The sequence below is a fragment of the Pimephales promelas genome, chromosome 11 (genome assembly GCF_988280905.1).
Source record: "Pimephales promelas chromosome 11, fPimPro1.hap1.1, whole genome shotgun sequence".
Classification (NCBI taxonomy): domain Eukaryota; kingdom Metazoa; phylum Chordata; class Actinopteri; order Cypriniformes; family Leuciscidae; genus Pimephales; species Pimephales promelas.
In genome coordinates this window covers 21,180,090-21,206,262 of record NC_142779.1, presented here as the reverse complement: position 1 = coordinate 21,206,262, position 26,173 = coordinate 21,180,090, and the positions used below count along the sequence as shown (strand labels likewise).

At 38.3% G+C, this 26,173-nt stretch overlaps 3 protein-coding genes across 4 annotated transcripts; 1 reads left to right on the top strand and 2 right to left on the bottom strand.

Moving 5' to 3' along the window:
• Positions 1–3,463: 3,463 nt before the first annotated feature.
• cnih1 (cornichon family member 1) lies at positions 3,464–10,956 on the bottom strand. 2 transcript variants are annotated; one of them, XM_039656218.2, is made up of 6 exons: positions 10,803–10,956; positions 8,603–8,671; positions 8,340–8,387; positions 5,161–5,273; positions 4,851–4,994; positions 3,464–4,719 (listed from the first exon to the last, which is right to left on the bottom strand). In XM_039656218.2, exons 1-6 carry the CDS (start codon positions 10,881–10,883, stop codon positions 4,692–4,694), a joined length of 483 nt encoding a protein of 160 aa, XP_039512152.1. In that variant the 5' UTR covers positions 10,884–10,956; the 3' UTR covers positions 3,464–4,691. The 2 variants fall into 2 exon arrangements, with proteins under 2 accessions (XP_039512152.1, XP_039512153.1); XM_039656219.2 differs by lacking the exon at positions 8,340–8,387 and having other exon boundaries at positions 10,803–10,955.
• Positions 10,957–12,855: 1,899 nt separating this feature from the next.
• Positions 12,856–15,932, bottom strand: gmfb (glia maturation factor, beta). The gene is made up of 7 exons (XM_039656217.2): positions 15,800–15,932; positions 14,036–14,132; positions 13,880–13,929; positions 13,722–13,771; positions 13,517–13,599; positions 13,352–13,425; positions 12,856–13,266 (listed from the first exon to the last, which is right to left on the bottom strand). The coding sequence occupies exons 1-7, from the start codon at positions 15,800–15,802 to the stop codon at positions 13,195–13,197; spliced, it is 429 nt and encodes a 142-aa protein (XP_039512151.1). The 5' UTR covers positions 15,803–15,932; the 3' UTR covers positions 12,856–13,194.
• A 970-nt stretch (positions 15,933–16,902) lies between these two features.
• On the top strand, positions 16,903–25,660 carry lgals3a (lectin, galactoside binding soluble 3a). The gene is made up of 6 exons (XM_039656215.2): positions 16,903–17,043; positions 17,327–17,344; positions 17,973–18,665; positions 22,653–22,741; positions 22,814–22,970; positions 24,910–25,660. Exons 2-6 carry the CDS (start codon positions 17,330–17,332, stop codon positions 25,063–25,065), a joined length of 1,110 nt encoding a protein of 369 aa, XP_039512149.2. The 5' UTR covers positions 16,903–17,043; positions 17,327–17,329; the 3' UTR covers positions 25,066–25,660.
• The last annotated feature ends 513 nt before the right edge of the window (positions 25,661–26,173 follow it).

The following is a 26,173-nucleotide window of genomic DNA, read 5'->3' as shown; positions in this document are numbered from 1 at the left end:
AGATGAAGAAGCTATTCAGATGGTAAGAGATCTAATTGCTCTGTGTCGAAAGGGAGGCTTCATCTTAGAGAAATGGATAACTAACAGTCCCATTGTCTTACAAGCCATTGCAGAAGATCAGAGGTCTAAAGACCTTAAGGAATTGGATCTGGACTGAGATACACTTCCAGTAGAAAGAGCTTTGGGTCTATAGTGGTGTGTGGAGACTGACTCTTTTAGGTTCAAAATGGAGATAAAACAACAGCCTCTAACCAGACGGGGTATGTTGTCAGTTAACAGCTCGGTGTACGATCCCTTTGCTTGCTAAATTGATGCAGCAAAAACACTGTCGGAGACATTGTTCATGGGATGATGTCCTGCCACAGGACATCTTGCGCAAACGGGGAAAGTGGTTGAAAGATCTGGATCTGCTGACTTCATTTAATGTGGATAGGTGCATTAAGCCAGTGTATTTCGGAGAGGTCAGGCATGCACGACTACATCACTTTGCCGATGCCAGTGAAGATGGATATGGGACGGTAACCTACATCCGGATGTTAAATCAGCAAAACAACATCCAGGTCACATTTCTGCTTGGTAAAGCCAGAGTGACACCACTGAAGGCTGTAACTATTCCCAGACTAGAGTTGACCGCGGGTGTTCTGGCTGTCCGAGTGGATTCAATGTTAAAGTCGGAATTGGATTTGCAGTTGGAGGAGTCAATATTCTGGACTGACAGCCCTTCAGTGTTAAAGTACCTTAACAACGAGGACAGGCGCTTCCACAAATTTGTGGCCAACAGAATCTCGACCATCAGAGAAATATCTGAACCCTCACAGTGGAGGCACGTTGGTTCTTAAGATAATCCAGTGGATGATGCATCGAGGGGTCTGAATCTCTCTGACTTTCTGAAGAAAAGCACTTGGTTGGGAGGTCCTTTATTTCTTTGGCAGCAGGAGGAAGACTGGCCTAAACCTGTGTCTGAATTGTCGTTGGACTTAAATGACCCAGAGGTGAGGAAAAAGACTACAGCAAATGCCATCAATGTGTGTGCCGTGTCTAGTCGTACTGACCAGCTCATTTCCTACTTTTCTGACTGGAGGAGGCTGAACACAGCAGTTGCCTGGTTTCTCAGGTTAAAGGTCATGTTGAAAGCAAAGGTTCGCCTGAGGGGGCAGTTGGAGGCTGCTGTGGCCGACCATCCAAAGGAAATCAGTCAGGATAGATTGAAGAAGGCTGAAGGACAACAGGGCCCAGTGGCATCTAGGAGTGGAGTCCTGACATTGGAAGATCAATTAGAAGCAGAGATTCGCCGTCATTCGCTATTGTCAGCAACAGAGATTCAAGGAGGAGATTTCTGTTCTGTTATCTGGGAAAGCAGCAGTGAGCAGACCGAGTTCCATATAGACCATTTCACAAGATGTAAACAACACTGGTCCAGAAGCACTTTCTGTTTCAGTTTGTAACTGTTTTCTTTATTTCACATGTAAAGAAAACATCTTAAAGATGTTTGTTTAACTTTTTGATTCAATTTTACATGTTCTGTTGGTTGTATTTTATCCCAGCTTTTATATAGTGTTAAAAAACTGAAACAGGAAGTGCTTCTGGACCAGTGTTGTTTACATCTTGTGAAATGGTCTATATAGATTGGATCCAGTGGTCGAGGAGGGACTCTTAAGAGTTGGAGGAAGGTTGAACAGAGGAGCGATGCCAGAGGAAGTCAAACATCCCCTCATTCTAGCCAAGAATCAGTATGTCTCCATGCTTATTCTTAAGCATGTACATCAGACTCTGGGCCATGGTGGACGGACGGACTCATACCCTGTCTAAAGTGAGGAAGAGGTTTTGGAATACCAAGGCCAATTCAGCAGTTAGGAAGGTGATTGCTGAATGCAGCTTTTGTAGACGGTACAACGTAAGAGCAGTGGAACAAAAAATGGCAGATCTCCCAAAGGTGAGAATCCTTCCTGATCTACCACCATTTACGAACATGGGAGTAGATTACTTTGGACCAGTTGAAGTAAGGAGGGGACGATCGACCTGTAAGCGATACGGAGTTATATTTACCTGAATGGCAACCAGGGCCATCCATCTGGAGGTGGCAGTATCCCTGGAAACGGATGCATGCATCAATGCTTTGCGCCGTTTTATCAGCAGGAGAGGACAAGTGGGACATCTGAGGTCAGACAAAGGTACCAACTTTGTTGGGGTGGAAAGGGAACTCAAGAAGGCTTTTATTGCTTTGAACCAGGATATGATTCAAGGAGCCATGTCGCAGGTTGGAATCCGTTAGAGTTTTAATCCACCAGCTAGTTCACACCATGGTGGTGTATGGGAACGGATGATCCGCCTGGTGCAAAGGGTTCTGACTTCTGTCCTACGCCAACAGACATTGGATGATGATGGACTTCATACGGTGTTCTGTGAAGTGGAGCCATCTTGAACGATAGGCCTATTACTAAGCTTTAGGATGATCCCAGTCACTTGGAACCTCTTACTCCTAACCATCTTCTTCTTCTGAAGGGTAATGTTCAATCCTCACGATCAATATGGGAGAAGTCGTTGGAGACAGGTACAGTACCTCTCGGATCTTTTTTTGAGGAGATGGATACGAGAGTATTTGCCCTTGCTTCTAGAGAGGCAAAAGTGAAATCAGAGGAAGAGGAGTTTGATTGCTGGAGACATTGTGGTAATAAAGGATTCTTCAGCTCCTGGCCACTTGGAAAGGTTCTGGAGGTTTTTCCAGACAAACATGGGCTTGTGCGGTCTGTAAGATTACAGACTAAAACTAACATCGTGGAAAGGCCAGTGACTAAGCTCTGTTTACTGCATGGAGTATAAATATGTTGTTAATACTGAGCTTGACTGTATTTTGTTGGATTGTAAAATTTTGGCTCTTTGTTTGTTTGAATTGTAATGGCTTCTGAACATTAACAATTAGGGGCCGGTGTGTAGGAGCCAAAATTTGTGTTTGCGCATTTTGATATTGGGTGCTGTTCCTTGTTTGTACAGTGGGTGTCACTCTATTATCACCTGGGGTTAAATGTATAAAAGAAGGATCCCAACTGCCAACAGGAAAGGGTTTTTTTCCCGGAAGGGCAAAAGGTTTTTGACCACTGTGACGCAATGGCATTGAAACGTATTGTTGATATTCAATTTTGTATTATTGCAAAATTTTGTATATTTTGTTATGGTTTACCGTTGAAACAGGATGAGGGAAATTTACCTCTGCACGGACAAACAAATAAACTTTATACTAAGCAACATAACAAAGTTTGGAGACTCTTAAGAACGATACAAAGAATAACAATGGTACAGCGCGTCAACCAGAGCACTCCTGGGCTAAACCACCTCAGTAGCAGTCAGTATTAGATTGAGCATCGACACACACCTTGTGCAATGCAGTGTCACATTATTGTAGCCAAAAAATAAAAATAAACAGGAGTTCATATAGAAAAAACGGCCTCATAAAATGAGCCATCAGTTAATATATGGAGATTTTTTTATTGGGAACTTTAAAGCAATATTACAAGCAAAAAAAGAAAAGAAAAACATCACAATTTACTACAGCTCTTGCTAGACTTTATAACATTCAAACGCACATATCAAGCTGGATTCACTCACACACAAAAAGGCAAACGAAAAAAATTCTAAAACAATCACAGGGAAAATCCAAAATTACAACCTATTACTCTAAATATCACCTTGGTGGTCCAGCTTGGTGATTAGAAACAGCTGCATTGACTGTCAGTATAGTCAAAGATCTTTCGATACAGATGTGCTCCGAATCCAGACACAAACTACAGCGTCACTGAAGATTGCCTGTGATTACTGATGGGAAAGAAAAATCTTGGCATACTGAGACCATACCAACATCAAACCAGTGTCAAAAATAGTATCCAGTCATCTCTGCTATCTCGAAAAAAAACAAAAAAAACAATTCCACTTAGAAATACAAAATGCACACAAAATTTAAAAGCAAAAAATGTTATATGTAGAGTATTTCCAGGATGTATGAGAGAAGCAAAGCCTTCAATACACTGAAAGCATCAGTCCTCGTTTGCTTCCAACATGACAGAAAAACAATGGTTTTAACACTTGAAATGGCGCATTCATTTGATAAGACCCATCAACATGAAGACGACCACCAGCCTGAGCTCAAAAACACGGTATTACCAGATCAAGAATTACCAAAGCAGCACACAACTCTGAAGGTCAAATGAAAGAACTGACTGAGCAACAAGGCAGTAATATAGTTAAAATAAGTCTGTAAAAATGCTACAATCAAGATCTTTATTTTGCCCCCCAGTTTGAAAACACAAGAGTAAAATCTCTACACATATCCACCAGCAATATAGTTTAGTAGCCCTTGTGCATCTGCTTTGGACATGATCTGGTCAATGTAAATCGTTTTATCTCATCTACTGATGCTTTCAGTGTGTGAAGAGGTTTGGCATTGGTGCGGCATGTGTTTATAGGTCTAAAAAGGTTGCACTTAAGAGTTGGTAATCACTTATTTTTGCATGTGTGGTTCTGGAGTTGTGCGGCTGCTTGCGTCCTGATTCGTTCTTGGCTGATGAGGAGTAAATAAAGTCAATGTCCATTTGAAACAGCCAAGCAGAACTGAGAGAGATGTTCGAGTCCAAGCTCCATTTGGGTTTTAAAATCAGCATCTCAAACGCCTTCATATACACTTTGCAGCTGTATCCAGATTAAGAGCTCACCAAAACATAGATCATCCTATAATAAAAAGACCAGAGAAACACAGTGATAGAAAGATTAAAGATGAAGTCTCATGTGTTCAAAAAACAGCAAAAACAATTGTATATACATGTTTCTATATGTTTGATAAACCATTTAACTCAACATACCCGTAAAGGTAGTAGAAAAACGAGAGGAGGTAGAATGCAAGTTTGCACCAGCCCTCCTTCTGACAGTACGCCAAAATATCTGCGTTCATTATCGTAGTGGGGTCATACAATCCAGGTCCACTCATCACAGGACGGCTCATATACCTGCACACAAACACTTAATGTTGCACTTTGAGCAAGACACAATGCTGACTAATAACTTATTAACTTTAAAGACACTAGCTTGACACATCTGCTGAGATGTTTGATATATATATATTTCCAGCAAGTGTTTATCTGTGATTGGTTTGGGGTTGAATGCCCCACCCACCTCCAGACGTGATAGGCCAGCAGGGGCATGTTGAGTCCAAGCGTCAGCCATTCTGCGGCGCACAGGAACATTACGCAGAAAAACACATGGATGAGGTACTCTGGCAAGACGAGCTAAGGAAACCAGACAACACATGATCAGAAAACAAAAAAACATACACAGATCCATCTCAGAGACAGAGTTCTATTGCGTCTGAAGCCTGTGCCCAAATCTAGCCAATCAGGTGTAAGAATCATTAGGATTACCACCAACCCATGAGCTCTAGTACTTAGTAATCTATGCACATCTAAATCTCTTTAAACCTCAGAAAACCCAGATCTGCTGAGAATAACTGTCAGTCATAAATCATTATTTAAAGCAATGATAAATAAAATATTTACATTTAACAAGTGACTTTAAAGTACGTAGTATAGACTGCAAAATTAAATTAAAAAAAATCCCTATGCAAATATCATGTGAAGAATTCAAGAGCTTAGAATTCAAAGACCTTTGATCCATTTAAGAACTTATGACATCATGAAGTTCAAAATTCAAACAAACCAGAACACCTTTAAACCATTTCACAAGATGTAAACAACACTGGTCCAGAAGCACTTCCTGTTTCAGTGTTTTAACACTACATAAAAGCTGGGATAAAATACAACCGACAGAACATTTAAAACTGAATCAAAAAGTTAAACAAACATCTTTAAGATGTTTTCTTTACATGTGAAATAAAGAAAACAGTTACAAACTGAAACAGGAAGTGCTTCTGGACCAGTGTTGTTTACATCTTGTGAAATGGTCTATAGGGCTGGTAAATCCCGCCCCTTCTGCTAACCCCACTGGACCTCTAGGTTGAAAAATCGTCAATGCAAGTGAATGAGAGAAAATAATTATTTTGTAATCCCGTTTGAATTTTGCAATGAATGTGAACATGTTGTCTGTGAATTTTTTTATATAATTTTTCGTGTAAAGTATGCTACAATTTAGCGGGTATAATTTTCATACGGTTAGACTTTGTGTGAGAGCACTTAGTGGACTACAACTCTTCGCTGCTTTCGACGCGTTTGATATACGTCACCACCACTAGCACACGGATCCCGCTAAACAAACCATTGTTTGAATGGTGACATTTGGGAACAAAACACATAGGCATCTCGATTTTCTCTCATTCACTCGCATTGACGCTTTTTCAACCTAGAGGTCCACTTGGAGTTTTACGGATGGGTCGGACTTACCAGCTCTATTCCTACTCAATAACCTCTGAAACAGGTTATCTATTACAACCCAAAGCTGTTGAGGTTTGTAAAGAATATACTATACCCCATCTGCTTTAGATTGTCAAAAATAGAGTAGAGAATTTCTCTAATTGGGCAAATAGAACATCTGACCATTGACAAATTATTGTATTTATAAAAAAAAAAAAAGACATTTACTACACCCCCATCCCACATACAAAGGTGTGGGAACAGATTGTGTTTTTACAGGGAAACAATGCCAGGCAGAGTGATAAGAACAGCCATGCTGAGGAAGGGAGAAGCTACAAGGACCCCAGGCTGCCCCTGCCATGCCTGATCATAAATTAAGACAACACAAAGCCCATGCAAAAGAGAAAAAGTGTGTTCTGCTTTCACCCGACACAAACACATAGTAAAAATTCGAACTGTTGATGGTGATTATGAAGTAAAATTGCCTCAAAACCCATTAAAGGGTTAGTTCACCCAAAAATGAAAATTCTGTCAGTATTTACTCACCCTCATGTTGTTCCAACCCCGTAAGACCTTCGTTCATCTTCGGAAAACGAATTAAGATATTTAAGATATTAAAATCGCTCCTGCATACAGTCCATAGGCTTCTTGAGGGACTGGCTCTTGCCGTCCCCGAAAAGTCATAAAAGACATCGTTAAAATAGTCCAAGTGACTACAGGGGCTCAATCTTAAGTTTATCAAACGACGAGAACACTTTTGTGCGCAAAAAAAACAACAAAAATAACGACTTTATTTCAACTATTCGTTTATTTCTCCCTCTGCGCGAGTCAGCTAACTAGTTTAATAGCGTAAGCTTCTGTTATTGTACGTCACACGCATCACACACACATGACCAGCGTCGACCAATAGTGAGCCTACGTGTGACGTAGCTCTACGCAATCACACTACGTTAACGGACTATAGGCTTATGGAGAAGGAAGTGAATAGTTGAAATAAAGTCGTTATTTTTGTTGTTTTTTTGCGCACAAAATTGTTCTCGTCGTTTGATAAACTTAAGATTGAGCCCCTGTAGTCACTTGGACTATTTTAACGATGTCTTCAATTACTTTTCGAGGACAGCAAGAGCCAGTCCCTCAAGAAGCCTATGGACTGTATGCAGGAGCGATTTTAATATCCTAAATATCTTAATTTGTGTTCCGAAGATGAACGAAGGTCTTACGGGGTTGGAACAACATGAGGGTGAGTAAATACTGACAGAATTTTCATTTTTGGGTGAACTAACCCTTTAAGCATATCCTTCCGAGGGTGATCGGACACATCCAGCCAGAAATACCAACTCTGAGTCGATTCTAAGGTATACCATTCCTCAACTCTAGATTAACGTGCACCAAAGATGCTCACTACACCTGCTCTTCCTTCCCATCCATCATTAATCTCAAGTGTACTTGAAATTATGACTTCTCCTGCATTAACTTAACGGTGCAATTGCTTTTTTTCAGCGGTGCCAAGTTTATAAGAACACTTTCTAAGTGAGACATCATAAATGGAGTTAGTCGCTCTGGGTAAAGAGCAAACAAAGGAGGGGGGACAGAACGGCACATGCATGTTCTGAGCATTTGCAAGTCTTTTCAGTTAACACTTTTCCCTGTAAACCACAGTCTTTCCTACACTCAAGTATACACCTGCGCAGACATCTGTGCCTCCCTCCACCCAACCCCACACTAACGGACTAAACCAGCCAAACATGAGTGAGATATAAGCAACCCTAAAGGAGCAATGCGTTTTGTTCATTCAGCATATGCAATGGCTTTTGCAAGACGAGACAACCTCTGTAATCAAGCTGTTCAGTTGGCATAAACCAGGTCCTGTCTCCCTGCTTGGCATGTTCGTACATCGAGGTGTTAGTTAACTGAAAAGACATTTGTAAACACTCCGCTCGTGCACACAGAGAGACTGTTACTGATCTTAAGCTGAATTCTGGTACCAACCTTCAGAGCAAGCCTGACCCTTTTAATTTTTTTCACCCTGTCAACTGTCTTTGAGCCAATCAGAGGAAAAAAGGTAAAAAGTAAATATTAAGAAAATAAATAGCACAATATGCAAATCAGAAAATCAAACAATAGTAGTGTTAGTGTTGGAAAGCAACATTCACTGCAGATGATTTCATTGATTAGCAGAACAGTGTTGTGATCGAAGAGAAGAAACAGGAGTGCATGCATTACCCGGCATCTCTCCAAAAACTCTCACTTACCGGATTTAATGTGTTACATTGGTCTATAGGATTCTTATAGTCAGTCTTCAGCTCATCGAATGCAATTATCTAAAAGTAAAACGGGGGGAAAGTTAAGCACATGATCTAGGAGTAAACATACAAACATAATTTCCAACATCATATGCCAGGAATGCGAACAATTAGCCTACAATGTTTTATAAACGTTCAGAAATATTCTTGTGCTGAATGAATCATTTAAAAAAATTCATTTACAAACAGACTATAAAATACTGACAAACAGCAGAGCTTAAAGAACTTAATATTTCATGAGATTTGTGTTGCAAGAGAAATGATGCGAGTTTAAACAGCTTTAATACAGAGATGGACAATTGCAGAGTCAGATGCTGATTCCCAATTCGCATACTATCCGTCTTAAATAGTATTCGAAAAAAGAATTAGTACGTCCCAAATCGTAGTATGTTGAAATGAGTGTTTCAAAGATACCCGGATGGTCTACTTTTTCCGGTCAGAATCCGAAGTGTAAATCGATGCAAACTCTAAGGGCTGATATTGCCCACAAACCATTGCGCGTTGGACGAGGATTCGGTAAGAACTACAAACACGAGTAAAAAGTGTTAAAAAACTACAGACACGTAGTCGATACGGAGGACGCGCGAGTCCCTGCGGTTGTGTAGAGAGTTTTAGATAAAGAGCTTTGAGTGATTAATTATCAGTATCTAACCTGACGAAAATGAATTTATTCAATGTTGTCCACATTATATTGCATTTGCAGCAGCATTGTGAACTTTTGTAAAGACATGTTTAGCCATTACGTTTTAAATGCATCATTATATTCAAATTGCTAACACGAGGAGAGCATGAAAGACCCACAACTGGCAGATGAACGTGCTCTCCGAAACGGCAGGAAATAAAATTAGATAGAATGGAGGATTTTAACTGTGACAAGATGATTGACAGGGCAGTTTACGGTGACAGGATGCACGCAGCACACGACAGAGCTGTCCGTTAAAGATGACGTATGTCCCATAGTATGTCCCAAAGCTTGCCTACTCTTTTGCTACACACTCAAAAGTATGTACTTTTTCCTCACAAAAAGAGTACAGACTTTTAGGGCGTAGTATAAGTAAGCGAATTGGGAAGCAGCAAGAGATCTTAATGCTTTACGGTTTCTTTTTGTTTTGCCTGACCTGTAATCCTCAAGTCAAGTGCTTTTTGACTAATTATACCATGTATTATCCTGTATGCCTGAATCCAATTAAGGTTATAATGGTTTACTCGTGAAAATTGGTAATGACAGATTTAATGCATTACCAAAAGTAATATTATTGTATGAAATTCACATGTCCCTTTCTTCAACTCTTGGGGGAGAAAGGGATGATGTGTGTGTATATATATAAACATTTGTGTTTACATAATATATGTGGGTGCACTGTGTATAATTATTTTATATATATATATATATATATATATATATATATATATATACACACACACACACACACTCCAGTCACTATTGTGGTGTGAAAACATTTGAAAGTATTTGGCATATTTGAACAAAGGCAGAAATGTGACACTAGTTATATACTGAAAGTTTTTGTATCTTTGAAACAGATTAATGACACCAGGCAGCATTGAGGAGATCTGAACAATGGTGCTGTTCAGTCCGCAAATAACTCACAAAATTCTCTCAAACAAAACAGTTCTAATTCATTTTACTCACCTAACTCATTTAACATGCAAAGGCCCACAAACGAGAGGTAACGTTACTTAATACCGAATTCACTGCACTGTTTTATTTATTTAATGGCCTTTTGCCATAAAAAATATAATAATAATTTACACATTATATACAATACATTGATTTTCACAGCAGTTCGGATTTATTACTGATCTGTAAACACAAGCACGAGAGCCAAACGGGAGCGCGCGTCCCATTCGCCCGTGATCACCAGTATTTACTGCGACAGAAACTAATAAACAAAGCGTGAACAAAATGTGGCTAACCCCGTAGATAATACGTTTAAATACATAGAAATACCCTAATTGTTTAACGGAAGATTAGCGGTAATGATAATAATGGGTGTCACCAGGTTTCGCTCGTGCCATTCATTCCCGTTCGTCTCGTGCTCTGCCATATGTTGAACTAATGGCACTATCCACTGAGTATTTGAGTTAAAACCCTTAGCAAATATGTAGAAGTTCTATTAAAAACACTTACATGCCAAATAGCGAAGAAAATGAGCGCCGCCGTCAGCAGAAGCGCCAACATATAACAAAAGGCCGCGAATGTGAACGCCATTTTTCGCTCATGTGGAATTATCCCGACCGACGACTGCTGTGACGTTGAGGCAGCTGTACGTCACGTGACTGTAGAATTCACATGGATACTCGAAAAAACGCGAGAGCAGGGGAAACCTGATAAATGCTTATTTTAAAAAGGCTTTAAAAAGAGACATGTATTTATTGGCCTAACTTACTGATAAATAAATATAACATTCTTATTAAAATGTGCTGAATGAATAAATAAGATTAACAGTAACACAAACTTTAGGGCCTATAAAATACAGACAAATATGAATCACGAACATAAAAGTTTAAAACGAGCCTATATGAGAATATTTTACATGTTGCAGTGAAAGTGATGTGAGATTGAACTGCTTTAATATGGAAACAGAATGGGCTTTATGCACAGCTGCATTACTTCTTGAACTTCAGCCAGCTCCTTGTTTCCTGTCTGCCATTTTTGGCCAAACTTAATTAATTCAGGTGTGTCTGATTATTGTTGCCGTGACTACTGAGGTCAGGCACACCTGAATTAATCAATTCGGCCAATAATGGCAGACAGGAAACAAGGAGCTGGCTGAAGTTCAGGAAGTAGTGCAGCTGTGCATAAAGCCAATTGACTTTGCCATGGTAACGGGTTGAATGGAATTACATTTACTCTCTTACCAGATACTTCCTTCCCATGCAACTTCAAAAAGTAAACTTTGCTAAAACCAGTAAGATACTCAAATTTAACATAAGACCTCAATTTTACATTTAGTTATTTTTTGTATGACATTATTTCACCCCTTGCTTCCTACAAATGACAGGAAAACACTACATGAAAACAAGATGCAAAACTAAGAAGCTTAAAAATAAAGGTATGAATACAATCAAGAACACTCCAGTTAAACACAGTCAAATTTTTAAAGGAAAAAAACCTTCTGTTTAATTATTCAAAACATCAGACAAATGCAATTGAGACACATATAGAAGGGTTAACTGTTTTTCTGGTTTGAAGAGATTATAAATGAGCAGGAAAAGCATCTTCAGTTCAGTCATTAAAAAATTGACATTAAACACATACACAGTTCACTGTATGTATGGGACATATCATGTGATGTCCACATCATATAAACCACCAAAGTGAGCAATCAGTGTTTAATAGGAAACAGCACTAATCACAGGTGTTACAGGTTCTACAGATGTACAAAGATGAGCCTGACCCACATTAGAGCTCACAGATTCTGCAGAGGTATTACTAATCGAAATCACAATATCACTTCCTCCAACTATTTGTATTACTCTGTTAAACTGTAAACATTTAATTAATTTCCAGTGTTTACATTTTGCCAATAGAATGATTGTTTTTACATAAATATGGAAATAGCAATGCTTCGCAAAAAACCCAAGACTAGTGAGGCCGGCTTTATTCCAGTGTTTAGCTGGACAAAGAGAAAGAGGAATTCATCAGATTATGCCAGTGGCCGAATAACACCATAGCATAGCAAACCCCTGCCATTTTACATCTACAACTACACATTTCCAAAAAGGTGGGACAGATTGTCTGGGTGATGTATACCTTACCCCTTTTCCCAAAAACAATAAATCAATAAAAAAAACTGTCCCAGAACTCTCACCCAATTGTCCTCACAGATTCTAGATCTTTAGTGGAGATTTGTTTGTCAGGTTGTGAGCACAGATTTAAAAAGGCGAAACAGAATAAATTTATGACACTCAAGACAACAGGTCAGATACGATAATCACATGCTCTCTCCCAACTTCTCCCGACTTCTGAACCCTTCGCCTACCATTACAGTCCAACAGATATCAAAACAAAATAATTAATGTTTGGTCAAAAATACTCCAAATTAGAGGTAGAAAATGCATTACGAAGACCCTTGTAATATCAGGGCATTACATGAAGACATAACTGGGAAAACACATGTTAAGAGTTTTAGAATGTTTAAATCTGTTGCCATCGATCAAGAAGGATAGCTGACGTGGGATTGCATAAAATCACAACATGACCCTACTATCATGGCAGTAAGATTGGATTACCTGTGCAGGCCAGTACATACTTTACTGCTCAGGGATGAGGGTGGAATGGTTCTAAAAATCCAAGGAATATTGTTCAGAGTACTTGTGGAATTTGATTTCATATTGTCTTTGCACCTCAAATATCTGTCGTCTTAAACTGGTACAGGCGGGTTTAGAGTTTGGGCAGAAGCATTCAAACATACACAAACAGACAGTATCAGATGGACTATGGTATTCTCTCCGTTTGGAGGTGATGGTCCCATCTCGGTCACTCTTTAAACAGGAGTTGTAGCTTGTTCGGTCTGTTCTTAGCGGAAGAAGCCAAGTTTCTCTCTTAGCCACTCCTCTGTCAGGTCCTCAGTGTTCCTTATCTCAAACACCTGAAAAAAATACAAATTCAGAAGCCATTACCACTACACTGCTTTAAAGAAAGAACATCAGTGGGTGTAAGGTCAAGTGTTTCACCTTGGTTAGTTCAACCGTCTGTACCAGTTTGTTTTTGCTGCCCGCATACATCATCTGCTGCTCAGGTTTGCATCCTAGAAAAGTGTGTTTCATTTTAGAGAATTGGAGATTGGAGTTTGTGCATATTGAATTATTCATTTTTTTAACAGATTTTTTTTTTTTTACCAACAGGACTGGAGAAGATAAAACACAGAGGGTAGGACACTCTCCCATCATCGTGCTGGTACTTATAGCTGTAGACTACAAATGTGTCACAGGTTAGGGAAAATAATGATTGTTCAATGTTGAATGGAAAATACACAAGTCACATAAGTTATTAGAGTTTAAATCAGGGAATAGTACAAAGTGACTTTATTTTAGTTAAGGATATCTGGGCTGTCTCTCTGGTAGCTCGTTCTTCAGATCTTCAGGGGAAATATCCTACAAGAAATCAAACCACTGAGCTGTTTAATTGTAATTACCACTGCAAAGCCGTCTATTATGCATTCATGCAATAACAGTGGTTATGAGATGGGTGTGTAAATTTACCTCATGCTCCTCCTCCAGAATCACCAGCTGTTTGTCTTTATCAATCTTCACTGTAAGCAGAGGAGAATACGGCAATATCAACATTCAATCCTCATGGTATATGAGAAAGTGTGAGCATGTGGACCAGTTTGAGTGTTTCATTTAAGTTCAACTCACTGATGATGGCAGCATTATTGGTTTCCTTCCTGAAGCGGAAATCACGCAACTTTTTCACCAGGTCTTCGTCCACCTCACACACAACTAAAGACTCACTCTGAACACACACATGTTTCTTATTACAATTTTTTTTTTTCACATTTTAAAATATTATCAAATCTAAAAATCGAAGAAGTCTATCAGCGGTTACATTTTATTTTAAGGTGTCCGATACAATACATTATGCAATTATACAATATTTGAAGTATGTGAATTATGTAAACCAAAAACAATACAAAAAATATTTATACATTTAGGAGAAGCGGTCAAGCAACAGAAGTGGACAGCAGCGTGTACGTGTATTTGTTTCTTTTCTCATTTGATTTTTGTTGTCGTTGCTACAGTATTAGACTAACAAGGGACTAGTCACAGCACTTATTGTTGCATATTGTTGCATAATTGTTAGTTTGATTGCTTCTAATTTTCTTTAAATTTGCAGTCGCTTCGGATAAAAGCATCTGCAGAATGATTAAAAGTAAATCAAATTTATATTTTGGTTTCTTTAAAATAACCATCCTTTGTCTAAACCACAGCTCAGCATACTCTCAGTCATATCATAACCATAGTTTATTAGGTGTGTCCAGAGACCACATTCAAGGCTGGTTTTCCTCAAGTCTTGTCCAAACTTTTGACTGGTAGTGTATAAATAATTAATCAACCTGAAAAACTTCCAATTACTGGTAATCTCTTTGAATATGACTGAATCATACAGCTTAGGGACACACACAGGGTTGAGAGTTTGTCAATTAAACTATATGAATTAGAAGCTCCAATAAGTGTTAAAATTAACAATCTAAATTAAAATGCTAGCTAGATGCACAATAATAAACTGACTTACTGACTAATATTGTAAGAACCACTGACCTATAAATCACTGACTGAAAAAGCAGAGTGGAAACTACAATGTATTTCTTCTGATTGAGAAATTGTTATTCTGTTAACAAACTCTAATTCATATCAGTTCAATATGATGCTACAGTATATTAACAATAAAACCTCCTGTATACTCGAACACACAACAACATCCAGCTGTATGGGGTCTTCAGAGATTAGGAGTTCATTAGGAGACGTTAGTTCATTATGACATTGAGTATGGGTCATCAGGAGGAGAACAACACTCACTTTCTTAGCTGTTGATGTGGCGGACTAAGTGAGCAAACGCGTTTGTCGTGCAGTGCTGGTGGAATGCGAAGAATTTATTTCATTGCATTGTTTGCCATTTCTGCTCTGATTAAATTACATCGTTTGATCGTGACTTGTGCCATTCCAAGAAAAGGAGCCACACCGTCTCTTTGTCACTCAGATTTTCCAACATTTCCTTGAAATACTGAAGTGTGAGCGGAGCACGTCCCTGCCCGCAACAGGAAATGAGAATTCCCCCGGAGCCGCCGGAATTCCATCATATCACTATTATGTAAGGCAATCCTATATCGTGAAAATCCTAAACAGAGTTTTAGGGTAAATGTAACGCCAAAAGCGTCTTTATTCTGGTAAACTTTATAAGTCGGAGTAATGCAGAAGAGGGTTTGACATGCAGCTCATCACAAAGCACTGGGTGGAACTGCAACAGGGTTAAAAAAAACAACAACCTCTCTTACATACACATATCACTGACCCTGGAGGCCTACGGCGTTATTTGGAAATGGTTCGGTATTATTATACATCCTATAGGACAACGCCGCCATTGAATTGTTTGTATTAATCCAAACCAGTTTTTGTACTCACCATTTTCACAGACAGCACGAGCCCAGCAGTGCAGCAGGAGTTATACCGTGCCGCGTCTCGTGACGTTCGTTTGACCAATCAGAACGCCTGAACGCGCCAGGATTTGAGTGGATGACTGTTCCAGGATCAGTTCGTTTCACCCATAAAGGGACGAGCTCTATCTGATCCCAGAACAGCAGCGTTTTGACATGAACTCAGACTGTTCATGGAAAGAACTATCGAATAATTGGTTCTATCTCTGCCATAGATTGTATAAAACAAGATCTCTCCGTATCTACAGGGAAATTAAAAGATTACTATCTGTTCTAACAGCTAACTATCTACTATATCGAATTAATTCTTCTATCTCTCCCATAGATACATTTTATATAATAAAATTAAATAATATATACATATATTAAAATATAAAACCATATGTAACAGATTGAAACACCCAATTTACAGGGACCCTCGTCATGAATATATAACATTTTGTTTTCGCAATTTTTTAAGCATTTGAGTCTTTTTTAAATGTCATATATTTATTGTAGTCAAAGTTTTTTTAATGGGAAATGTAAATGTATCAATAACTTAAAAAAAAAAATCTAAATACTAAAAAATCCCAAACTGTATTTTGAGCGACAGAAAAATTACACAAATATTGTTCAAATTGTAGATGTCCCAAATTTTAGGATCATGGTAACAATAAATAAATAAATAAATAAAATCTTTTCATACATTGTACGTTGACAATGAACATTTTGTCAACCTTCATATCAACATTCACCAGTTTTTGGAAAATCTTTACCTTTTCAGGCTGTGTTCGTGGAAGGACATTTAAAAAACCGGAAAAGTTTATAAACCAGGAGGAGTATGGTTCATTTTATTATGGTTGTTTTATTTTAAGCACAACACCCCCCTCCCCACTCTCCGTCTCAGTAACCTACGCATGCGCAGATAAACCGGCCCATCCCTCAGATGACACGCCCATCGGGGAGCATGCGCGTGCATAGCGCTCATATCTGATCTATAAACACAGTAGATTGATCTGTGCCTTTAACTACAGCGTTAAATGTCTCATCCATATAATTTGATGCTCACATTGTTTTCAAACACGCCGTTGAAAACCCTCATTATTCCAGTTATCACCTCACTTCCTGTATAGAGTTTAGTAATAGCTACTGACTTTCGGATCTTTTCGGGCGACGGGACTGGTGCTGCTCAGAAACCCGAATCTTCGGACCGCAGGCCCTGATCCAGCCGAGGTGCTTGTGCTCACTAAACTGCTCATGTTTCAACCAAAATGCGCATGTGTATAGATGACAGTTCAATTTGTGTATAGTTAGAATGGTGCCTGATTTCATCTTAAACCAGATCATTTTTAAATGTATTGTGTTTAAATAACCATTTGCGACAGTGTGTTCAATCCAGTGACGTATCTCTCTATGAATAGCGTCTTTATAAGTTGTCTTACATGTGCTAGATTTTTGACAGTTGATTTGTATGCAATTGCATGATATTAAATGTCACTTCTTGTTTCTCTGTTAGGCCATGGCAGACTTTTCGGTAAGTTTTTTAACTGTTTATGAATAATTATTAAATTGTTCACTTGATTCATTTTGGGCTTGTATTTCCTCCTGTGTTAATTAAATAACAAACTTTGTAATTGTATCCATGTTACTAGCAGTAGAAATGACTGTGCTAGTAGACTTGGTTATTTACATTTCCCATCAATTTAATTTTAGCAAATATATTCAATAATTCTGTATAGTCATAGATATACCAAAATATACAGTATTAAATAATACAGTGGGGTCCAAACGCTTAAGACCACTAGTGGAAAAGACAAGTTTCTATTGAACATTATATATATAAGAATGAACAATAGAAACAGGTTTCACTTTTTTTTTTTTTTTTTTGCTTTTATAACTCCACAAGTGAGATCAAAACCTGATGATCATGTTGTCCAGCATAATTTGAGATGATTTCAGTTCACTTCAGTTCACTAAAAGTTTATTTACAAGTTTAATTTAAGTTTTTAGTCCCGTATCTTGTCTCAGTCTTTTGAACTCCACTGTTTGCCCTAGTAAGTCTTTGGCTTTGCACCGATAATAACAGATCAAAAGTCTTTTTGATGAAAGTTCAGTTGATGTTTCATTTGCTGTGATGTATCTCCTGCATCTTCTTTCTGTAGCTTGCTGACGCAATCCCAGATGATGTTTCTGGTGAAGCATCAAAAACTAGGCACACCAATCCATCAGCTCCTGGAAATGGTGCTCCGCCCCCCACTAATCCTGGATGGCCTGGTGCGGCCCCTGGTGGCCCTAATTTCCCATCCTCAGGAGGCCCAGGCCAACCAACAGCCCCCTCTGGCTTTCCCCAGAGCGGGCCTTCTGCCCCTGGTTCCTTTCCACCCGGCCCAGGAGCCCCGGGACAGTTTCCAGGAGCCCCAGCTGCCCCGGGTGGATACCCTCCAGGTCCGGGCGGATACCCTCCGGGTCCGGGCGTACCTGGGCAGTTCCCCTCCAACCCTGGAGCTCCAGGACAGTTTCCCTCGATGCCAGGTCAGTTCCCACCAGGTGGGGCACCCATGCCATACCCTGTTCCTGGACAGTTCCCTTCCCCACCTGGGGCTCCACAGGGCCCATATCCAAATGTGCCTTACCCACCAGGTCAGTCTGGGCCTGGCATGTACGGCCCAGGAGGCCCTGGTGCCTTTCCACCAGATGGAGGCCCAGGATATGCAGGAGGAATGTTTCCCCCAATACCACCAGGGTCCTGGGGTACACACGGAGGGGGCTTCCCTCCTCAACCTGGCCCACCAGGAGGCTACGGTCCAGGGCCCATGGGACCATACGGAGGGCCTGCAGCTCCAGGTGGAATGCTGGTGAGCAATTATGACCGAATGAATGGGTGTATATTAGGGCTGGATATTGACACAAATTTCAAGATTTGATTCGACATCAGTCCACAGGCTTGTGATTCAATTCAGTTTCTAACTCAATTCATAAGGATATACTGATTATCAGGTACAGTTACATGAGAGTTATATTTCTCCCTGAAAATAAGTGATAACTAATCCTGTAACTATATATGGGCGAACCCTGTCAGTTGGTACATTACTATTGAATAAAAGGTTCAAATTAACAGCTGATTTGTATACAAACATTTCAATTTTTTTTTAATAATATAAACTTTTTATTTGATAAAAATTAAGTTTCTACTCCAATTCGATTTTTGAAATATAAACATTTAAACGGTTGCTGATGTAAGAACTTGTTTTCATGAAAGATTTGTTCAATATGTATTAATGTTGAACAACACGTTTAGTAAAAATATAATAAAAATGTAATATAGTGCATATATTTAGCTAAAGGAACGGGTCTGTTGCGAGCGGGGCGAGGCCGAGGGCTACGAGAGAACGGCACAAGACCGGTGCGTCGCGCTGGTGTCACTCATTATCAATCACGCCACCGGCCTCGTCCCGCTCGCCACGGGCTCCATTGAATGCCTTTTCTGAGGTAATATTATGTCACATATTTTACAAGCTGTTGTATTTGGGTCGGTTAAAACACTGAGAGATTACATGAGACATTTATACCATTACATTTCAGTAAGTGTACTATTTCTTTCAAACCTTCTGATGTTCATTCGTGTTTATTTTGTGCTGTAACTGGTAGTAAAGAAGAAGAAATTATCAGTTCACGTGCGCTCTGTGCTGCCGCTTTCCTCGAATCAGAATCGATTTCGGTTCATTAAAATGAGAATCGATTAAAATCAAGACATGAATATCGTCAACCCAGCCCTAGTGTATAAAGGGATTTGCATGTGTGAGTCTGCATATAACTGTGTGGGATTGGCTTGGTTTGGTGGTTGCTGGGGATTTGTTTTTCGGGCCTGCTGGGGTTTATTTTATCAAAGTGTTGGTGACATAAATCTTGCTTTCAGGGTTGTAGGTTTAGCTCTTGAGGTCTGGGATGTTCCTGCGGTGGTCTCATGCTTCTGGATCACGTTAAAACTACAGATCTCAAAAGCTCCTCTTTTTGTTTTTCAGCCACCATATAGACCTCCATATTTTTGAGCACAATGAACAGCTCAGCCAATCACAGGAGGAGGACAGCACTGCAACCATCACAAAGACCCCAGTTAACATCCAAACTGAGCTCTGGACATTTAGCACAAACTCATGCTGATATATTTGCATATCACCTTTGCAAACAATTGCACATATTTAATTTAGCTGAGACACTTTCTGCAAAGTACACTCGTGATTATTTTAATACTTTTGACAGGTGTATGTTTTAATGATGTTAATGCTTAAAAAATAGAAAAAAATAAATAATGCACTTTGTGTTTATACAACAAACAGATGTCTGTTATTGAAATTAAAGGTTTTTAAGGGGCTCAATTTATTGTTTGTTAAAAGTAGATATTGTAGGTAAGGCTGAGAAGCTCAAAAGTTTGCTTATCTCTTATGCTTACAAGGCTATGATCAAAAAGTCAGTAAAACTATTGTTGCTACAATTTAAAATGACTATTTTCTATTTAAATATATTTTAAAATTGATTTTCAGGGTTTTTTTCAGGATTCTTTAATTAATAGAAAGTTAAAAAGAATAGAATTTATTGGAAATGGAAATATTTTGTATCATACATGTCTTAAATGTCACTTTTGATCAGTTTAATGTGTCTGCTGAATAAAAATATACATATATTTGACAAAAAAAATCATACTTTTCCCAACTTTTGAAAGGTAGTGTGTGTTTAATCAGACCAGACTTTTTTTCTCGCTGAAAGGAATAATGAGTCAGTGGGCGGGGTTTGGAATCAGGGATTGGCAGTTTATGAGATTTGTCACAGTCACAGTGTTGCCATAGCAAAGTTGTTTATGAACTTGATGTCATGTGATCTCAGACGTGGCATTAGCTAAAATAAGAGAGAAAAAGGGGACTTGTTTGGGTGTTTGCTGTTTAGTATACATACGCTTTTATGACATTGAGTAACTAGCTTCTCTCTAGAGTTTTGTTTTTTCCAGTTTAAAGGGATAGTTCACTTCAAAATGAAAATTCTGTCATCATTTACTCGCCCTCAAGTTGTTTCAAACCTGTGTGATTTTCTTTCTTCTGCTGAACACAAAGGAAGATATTTTGAAGAATGTCAGTAACCATACAGTTAACTGGACCCATTGACTTCCATAGTATTTTTTTTCCTACTATGGAAGTCAATGGGTTGAAGTGAACTATTCCTTTAAGTTGGAAAAATATTCCGTTGAATTGAACAGTCCAGTTAAATGTCAGGGAGGGCTTCGTCTCATTTTGCACACTATGGAAAAGCCATGGAATTTTATAATGGAGAATAGAAGAAAGTTAGAGACATAATGAGTAAATGTATTAAAGATGAAACCTAACTACTTAGGTTCTATGTACTTAAAAGGGCTGGGCAATGATTAATCGCATCCAAAATAAAAGTTTGTGTTTACATAATATATGTGTGTGTACTGTGTATAACTATTTTGTATATAAGAATTCACAAATGTGCATGTCTATATTTAAGAAAAATGTGTTATTAATATATAAAATATCAATGTTGATATTTAATATAAATTATGTATAAATATATATATATATATACATGCAAATATTTTTTAAATATATACATGTGTGTATTTATATATTCAAAATAATTATACACACTACACACACATATATTATGTAAACACAAACTTTTTTTGGATGCGATTAATCACGATTAATCATTGCCCAGGCTAGTACTTAATCACAATTTATTGGTGAATAGACATTGGTGTGTCTTGAGGAGATTCCCTCCTTCTATGTAAAGTGCTTTGAGTACTCAGAAAATATATAAATGTAACAAATTATTATAATTTTATTAAAAGTTTTGGGGTCTGTAAGATACTTTTATTCAGCAAGGGTGTGTTAAATTGATCAAAAATTACAGTAAAACATTTTAATGTTAAAAATTTTTGTATTTTGAATAAATGCTGTTCTTTTGAACTTTCCATTCATCAAAGAATCCTAAAAAATGCATTTTGAGCAGCAAATCAGCAAAGGATCATGTGACATTGAAGATGAGTAGTGATGCTGAACATTCAACTTTGCATTCCAACATTCCAACTTTGCATATAATTTTAAATTATAATGATATTACAATATTACTGTTCATACTGTATTTTTGACAAAATAAATGCGTGTGAGATCATTTTAATGAGATAATTTATCCATTCATAAGCATAAGAGATTACCCAAAATGTTTGAACTGTAGTATATTTGTAAGAGATTGCAATTTTGTGTCTCTAATATTTATTGTGCAATCATATTTTGGAATATAGAGTTCATTTTAGGACAGAGATCATAATGTGTAGCTGCTTGCAGGTGTTTTCTTTGCAATTAGAGGAGCACATATGATTATTGGTGGATATTATTAGTTTTACATTTTAATAGTATCAGTTGTTATATGTACTTATACGTGCTATTTTCCCTTATTTTTTCATTTAGATTAACTTTGCTGTCATCTAACACTTATTTTAATTAATCTCTGAAATCAAGTTAATCTGTGAAAACACTAATAATTAATAACACATCTTTAGCAAATCTCAAAATTTAAATCAGGTTTTTATGCTGCATATTATTATAATGTGCACTTGTAGCATTTATGGTTAATGTTTACTTATTCCACCTTTCATTGGTTATCAGCCATAACATGCCAGATATTTCGTTTTTTGCATCCCTATTTGTAATGTCAATATCTACAATAACAAGGATGAAGGATAAACTCTAAATATATTCTTATTGTAGAGAATATTAAACCTGTTAAGGACTTCAAATAACATCTGTTGGTGTGTATGTGTGTTTTAGCCATTGCCATACGATCTACCGCTGCACGCAGGGATAATGCCCGGACTCCTGATCACTATTGTGGGTGAGCCAGTACCAGGAGGAGATAGGTAACACACGCATTTATGTAACAAAACACAGCATTACTTCTCCAAAGCAAACACTCACTTCTCTTATCTTAGGTTCCATGTAGATCTTGTGAGGGGCCATGATGTGGTTTTCCATTTCAACCCACGTTTCCATGAGAACACCATCGTACGGAACACAAATTTTGATGGCTACTGGGGTCCCGAGGAGAGAGATGGAGGCTTTCCCTTTGTGCAGGGCAGACAGTTTGAGGTACGGGCTTCAGATTTATCTCAGAGAAGGAATGCCTGATTTCAGTTGAATTCCCATATAGGCCACGTACAGTTTCAGGAGTGACAACCGCATTGAATTATGGGAGTGAATCCCCTGAATTATCATTCCTTGTACAGAACAAATGACTTAATCCTGAAATTGCTATTAACACTGTGGTAACCATAGCGAAGTCCTGGCATATTTTGTGTTTGGTATCTTCTATTTTTGACCAAAGTGAAATGCATAAGCATCTGTAATATGGTTTGTTTAAAAAAAAAAAACACACACGTAAGGCAGACAGACAGAGTTAGGCTTATGTATGTTTCTGTCGATGGATACACATTGTGGCTTCCCCTAAACTTTGTTCTATGCGAGTGGCGTATTCTCTAACATGACCAGTCACTTACAGTACACCTGGGTGTTGATAGCGTGCGAGCGCAGGTGACACTTGAACAGCACATGTTGCTATCTGTGTTTAAAATAATATCATGTATACCTTGCTAATTTAAACATTTATTCGCAAGAAGTGTACCGCGAGCAAATATTAAGTTCTCTTTCAAGTCTTGTTCTTGAAATTCACACAAAAATGATGCCAACATGCCCGTCTAGGGGGAATATGTCAAGTTAAATTGCATGAGAAAGATGCCTGAGTGTGATTTTGAATCTGTGCAGCATTATTTCTTAAAGTGACAGCAGCCTAATATTCCTGCTGTCTGTGTTTATAATGTAAATCATACAACAAAAGACAAGGACATCACTCTCTGCTCTTAACCGAATAGCTGCTGTAACTTTAAAAATGCAGTGAAGATTAAATTCCATGTTGTTTTACAATGATTACTTTATTCAATTTCTGTACTGTTACATACCTAAATAACCTTTTTCCGAGCCGCACCGAAACCGTGACCTGGGAAAACAAATCTTTTCCCGAGTCAACTCGTTCATTTTGTTCATTGAAACAAATGACACGAAAAAAGATTCGTTCATTTTAAAAAAATGAGTTCGAACTAGAGAGTCACAAACGTGCATCACAGAACAGAGCAAGGCGACCATTTGAGCTTATAAAACTTAAACTTTGTTTTTTTTAAAATGAGCGATCATTTCGCTTGATAAGACCCTTATTCATTGTTGGAATCGTTTAAAGCCATTTGAACAGTTTGCACTGAAACTGTCTTTTGGACCTTGAACCGTTTGGTTCCCATTGAATTCCATTAAATGGAGAAAAATCCTGGAATGTTTTCATCAAAAACCTTAATTTCTTTTCGACTGAAGAACGAAAGACATGGACATCTTGGATGACATGGGGGTGAGTAAATTATCAGCAAAAGTTTTTTAAAAGTGAACTACTCCTTTAATAACGAACCGTGATAAATTAGAAAACCACAGGGAAAGACTACGAGGGTTGACTCATTCTTGTTGCCAGTTCTTGTTAAAAAAAAACACAGCAAACAAGAACATGCATTTATTTTGGAAGTACAGCCGAAATATTGCGACCTGCTCCTACCTATTTTAATAACGGCACAAACTGGATGAGCCAAGCCCAATCAACAAGCCCAAAGACGCTTATAATAATGTCAACACTGCAAGAGCGTGCTCAGCAAAGATGCCTACATAAACACAACTCTGCCTCTGTCAACGGTGGTTTGGTTAAAATTGCTAAACACGAGTCTTTGGTCACCGCAGCATCGTCAGATTTAAGATGAACTGCGGTGCAAATGTGTGCCGAACTGTGGGTTTAGAGCGGTAGGATTTTCTTACTGAGAACCAGAAGATGTGCGTTTGAATATGTCATTAACAACTAGTTGTTCAGTTCGGTTATAATATGGACTTACTGGTATTTTACTGAACTGTGTGTGTACAGAACAGGACTGAGCACTAAAAGGTGAATTGACAACCGAATTTATCTGCAGTTTTCATGACCCTAATGTTTTTGTGTGTGCAGCTGAAGATCCTGGTGGAGACAGACGGGTTTAAGGTGGCTGTGGACGGGGTTCATCTGCTGGAGTTTGAGCACAGAGCAGGCGGGATGGAGGATGTCACTCGTCTGCACATAGAGGGAGACCTTACTCTGTTCAGTGCAGCCCCCAGCATGATCTGAAACACAGGGAGCCGTTTGACAATGTTGAGATGACACATTAAGTCATCGGTCTTTAAAACGTACTTTATCTCCAAAAAAGTGGGACGAACAGAAATGAATAAAAGTTATAATGATATATCTGTTACCGGTCTCTCCATTGCAGATTAGTCAAACACATGATCGCCACTTGATCTAAACAATTGAAATACAGATGTAGAACAAGTTTTGACCCGTCTGAGAGGTCATCAGGACACTGCTGTCACTGATGCGTGTCTATCGCACCGTGACGGTCTGTTTTGACCCGTCAGAATGCATTATGCTAGTCATCCTTTTGCATGTATACCGGAACGTGACTAATTTTATAAAAAAAATCAAACGTATTGGCCAGCCTTTCACACGCTATGTTTATAGTTATCGATCATTAATTCAGGAAAACTGCAGACCAGAGCTGTGACACTGTGCTGAATTACATCAGATCAAAATGGCTGAATTATTTTTTATTTGGTATGAATGTTGGAAAATGTTTATTATTTTGAATAAAACCATAATAATTAAAGCATTGTGATAAAGGAGATGAGAAAGTAATTATGTTTGAATAAATGCTGTATCACCCCAATTGAAATGTGCTTGTTCATATTATGTTCTGCATGTTGATCTGCATGTCCACTTTTATGGTCAGTCTTACTCTTATTACATGTTGGTGCAGTCAATTTGACAATAATGCTCAGTGTTATTTACATGTTAAAATGTTTATTTAAAACACTGATATTAACACTAATATGAAGCAGAACATAGTATGTGCCAGACGCCAGGGATGCTCTTTCCTATAACATGTTTTTCAAAGACACAATTTCTGCACACATTGGTGAAGCTATGTGAGATTTCTGATGATTGTCAATACTGTTGCGTCTGATTGGTGAATGAATCATTCTTTTTGAATCGAATCTTTTTATTGATTCAATTGAACTGATTCACAAAACAAGATCCAGCTAAAATTTGACTATTTACCAACAATGAACCAGTTTAAACAGTTTAAAAGGTTTCGATCCACCTCAAATGATGACTACTGTATACAGAACACACTTTTTTGGCGGTCATGAAGTAATTAAATACTCAAAAGAAGTACCTA

What these genes read in the sequence shown, in the direction of transcription:
- cnih1 (XM_039656218.2), bottom strand. Translation starts at nt 10,883, where the DNA reads ATGGCGTTCACATTCGCGGCCTTTTGTTATATGTTGGCGCTTCTGCTG. An exon ending in AATGTAACACATTAAATCCG is followed by an intron (nt 8,388 to 8,602) that starts GTAAGTGAGAGT and finishes ATTGGCTCAAAG; the next exon opens with ACAGTTGACAGGGTGAAAAA. An exon ending in TTTTTCTACTACCTTTACGG is followed by an intron (nt 4,720 to 4,850) that starts GTATGTTGAGTT and finishes TTTTTATTATAG; the next exon opens with GATGATCTATGTTTTGGTGA.
- gmfb (XM_039656217.2), bottom strand. An exon ending in TTCTGGAGGAGGAGCATGAG is followed by an intron (nt 13,772 to 13,879) that starts GTAAATTTACAC and finishes GATTTCTTGTAG; the next exon opens with GATATTTCCCCTGAAGATCT. An exon ending in AGACGGTTGAACTAACCAAG is followed by an intron (nt 13,267 to 13,351) that starts GTGAAACACTTG and finishes TATTTTTTTCAG; the next exon opens with GTGTTTGAGATAAGGAACAC.
- lgals3a (XM_039656215.2), top strand. An exon ending in CAGCTCCAGGTGGAATGCTG is followed by an intron (nt 18,666 to 22,652) that starts GTGAGCAATTAT and finishes TGTGTGTTTTAG; the next exon opens with CCATTGCCATACGATCTACC. An exon ending in CCAGTACCAGGAGGAGATAG is followed by an intron (nt 22,742 to 22,813) that starts GTAACACACGCA and finishes CTCTTATCTTAG; the next exon opens with GTTCCATGTAGATCTTGTGA.